The following is a 2718-nucleotide window of genomic DNA, read 5'->3' on the forward strand; positions in this document are numbered from 1 at the left end:
GGCTTTTTTCTTTTTGCTTATGTGGTGCTGAGGAATCGAACCCAGGGCCTCATGCATGCAAGGCAAGCACTCTACCACTGAGCCACCTTCCCAGCCCAAGAATGGAAGATTTTGATAGCATATTATTCCATAGTTTTTTTTATTACTTTGTTATTATAATATCTGAGAACTGTTGATTTAAAGTACTATATAGTTTTTGAAGGATTCTTGTTCTTAATCTATTTACAGATTTTACAGATACTGAAGACTCAGCCAGATGCAGCATATCAGATATCACAACAAGTGGGTTGGCAAGATACTTTGGTCAGACTTTTTTTAAAAGCAGATTTTAAAAATGGAAATTTTCTTCATAAACATTGTAGGAGTGTTTTAATGAAAGAAAATAAAAGTCCATCTGGTGAAGACACTAATGGTAACTTTGAAAAAACAGATGAAGAAAAATTCAACTCTTTTACCTCAGCTAATATGTCTTCAGATTATTGGAGCACTGAGGATAAACACTCTCTAGATTTAAACACACCATTATTTCAAGAAGATAGTTCTGTGGGAGAACTGTCATTCAAATCAGATAATCAAGAAGAATTCTGGCATAGTAACCCTTCACATTTGAGTTTAGATCTTACTGGAATTGACTCTTGTGAACCGAGTGATAGTAGAAGCCAAATGGCAGACAGCCTACCTAGCACGCCATCTCCCATAGAGTCTAGTAAGTCATTTCCTGTGCAGTCTGACAAAGAAGGTAGCATCACCAACGATAGCGGCTTTAGTGATGACTTCTCTTTACTGGAAAACCAGGAGGTAAAATTGCTTATGTTTTTCAAATAATGCTTTAATTTTCATATGTCTTTTATATATACTTTGAATCAACAGTATATAAACACATTAATAATTTCATATTCATGTTCTAAGTCTCATAATCTAAGGTTTAGAGGCCTAATTACTTGTATGTGTTTTTTTTTGGGGGGAGGGGTCCAGTCATGGGGCTGAACTCTGGGCCTGGGCGCTGTCCCTCAGATCTTCAGCACCACTTCCAGCTTTTTTCTTTTTGCTTATGTGGTGCTGAGGAATCGAACCCAGGGCCTCATGCATGCAAGGCAAGCGCTATACCACTGACCCACCTTCCCAGCCTGTATGTATGTTTTTTTTATGTGGTGGTAATGATTAAACACAGAACCTGGCACATACTTGGAAAAGTGCTTTATCAGTGATTTACATTTCCAGCCTGTGAGTGTCTTGATAACAAAGCCAATGTTTTGTGCGCCTTGGATCTCCAGAGCCTATTAAAGTTCCAGTTTCATCAAGGCATTTAAAAAATATAGCACACTGTTAGTACATGTGATGATAGTTCTTAGGATATGCTTTCTAATTCAATAATTCATTTTATTTTCTTTTTTATAGAGATGTGAGGAAGAACTTATTCAATTGCTGACAAGTATTTTGAATTACATAATGTGTAAGGGACTAGAAAAGTCTGATGATGATACTTGGATTGAAAGGGGACAAGTGTTTTCAGCACTGACGAAACCAGGAATATCTAGTGAGCTACTTCGACCATCAGATGAAATAAAACTAATGTAAGCATTCACTTTGATTTTTAATCTTCTTTTTGGAATTGTCAGGAGACTAAATTGGTATTGGTTATTGAATACATATGTAGGATTAAGTGGACAGGGGAAAACAAATTATGCTTGATTCCTTTTCCTATGTTTTATTATTCTAGTAAAATCTAGAAAGAAATAAAAATCTGAGATTTAAATAAAATTTGAGTTGTAAATTATTTCACATTTCTTTTTAAAAATTATTTTCTGCAGTATCTTAGGACTTGATGGGATAAAATTAGTATTGTCATAAACACTTCTAAAGTATTTAGGGTTCCCTATAGATAATGGAACTCTAATAAGAGTATATCAAGTATATCAAGAATGAATTAACTTACTTGTTTTTCTTCAAACTCTAAGGCAGAAGGCAATTCTTAAAGCAATTCTTGCTCATTTCTTAAGTTTTTCTCATTCATAACTGGCATTCTACCTCTTGAGCCACACCTCCAGTCCCAGGTTTTTTTTTTCTGGTCATGGGGCTTGAACTCTGGGCCTGGCTTTCCCTCAGCTCTTCAGCTCAAGGCTAGCTCTCTACAGCTTGAGCAAAGCATCACTTCCAGTTTTCTGGTGATTAATTGGAGATAGTCTCATGGACTTTCCTGCTGTGGCTGGCTTTGAACTGTGATCCTCAGATCTCAGCTTCCTGAGTAGCTAGGATTGCAGGCATGAGCCCCCAGCGCCTGGCTTCAGTTCCAACATTTCGGTGGTAAATTGGAGATAAGAGTTTGGTGTTTGCCAAACTGACATGAAACATTAATCTTCAGATCTCAATCTTCTGAAGTACCTAGGATTATAAACATCAGCCACTGGTACCCAGCTAATTTCTGAATTTTTTTTTATTGTGAAAATACTATACAGAGGGGTTACAATTACATGGGCAAGATAATGAGTACATTTCTTATCAAGCATAGTAGCCTCCTCCTTTGTTTCCCCTTCTAATTTCTGAATTTTGTTTTTGTTTTTGTCTTTGTATTTTTTTGGGTCTGGTCGTGGGGCCTGAACTCTGGGCCTGGACACTGTCTCTCAGCTCTTCAGCTCAAGGCTAGCACTCTACCACTTGAGCCACAGCGCCACTTCCGGCTTTTTTCTTTTTGCTTATGTGGTACTGAGGAATCAAACC

General features: G+C 37.2%; 1 protein-coding gene across 1 annotated transcript; it reads left to right on the top strand.

Annotated features, from left to right (window-relative positions):
* Nucleotides 1-232: 232 nt before the first annotated feature.
* On the top strand, nucleotides 233-1668 carry LOC106002399 (neurobeachin-like protein 1). The gene is made up of 2 exons (XM_013037286.1): nucleotides 233-798; nucleotides 1399-1668. Exons 1-2 carry the CDS (start codon nucleotides 373-375, stop codon nucleotides 1576-1578), a joined length of 606 nt encoding a protein of 201 aa, XP_012892740.1. The 5' UTR covers nucleotides 233-372; the 3' UTR covers nucleotides 1579-1668.
* The last annotated feature ends 1050 nt before the right edge of the window (nucleotides 1669-2718 follow it).

Source organism: Dipodomys ordii, unplaced genomic scaffold (genome assembly GCF_000151885.1).
Source record: "Dipodomys ordii isolate 6190 unplaced genomic scaffold, Dord_2.0 Scaffold9836, whole genome shotgun sequence".
In the NCBI taxonomy this organism is placed as follows: Eukaryota; Metazoa; Chordata; class Mammalia; order Rodentia; family Heteromyidae; genus Dipodomys; species Dipodomys ordii.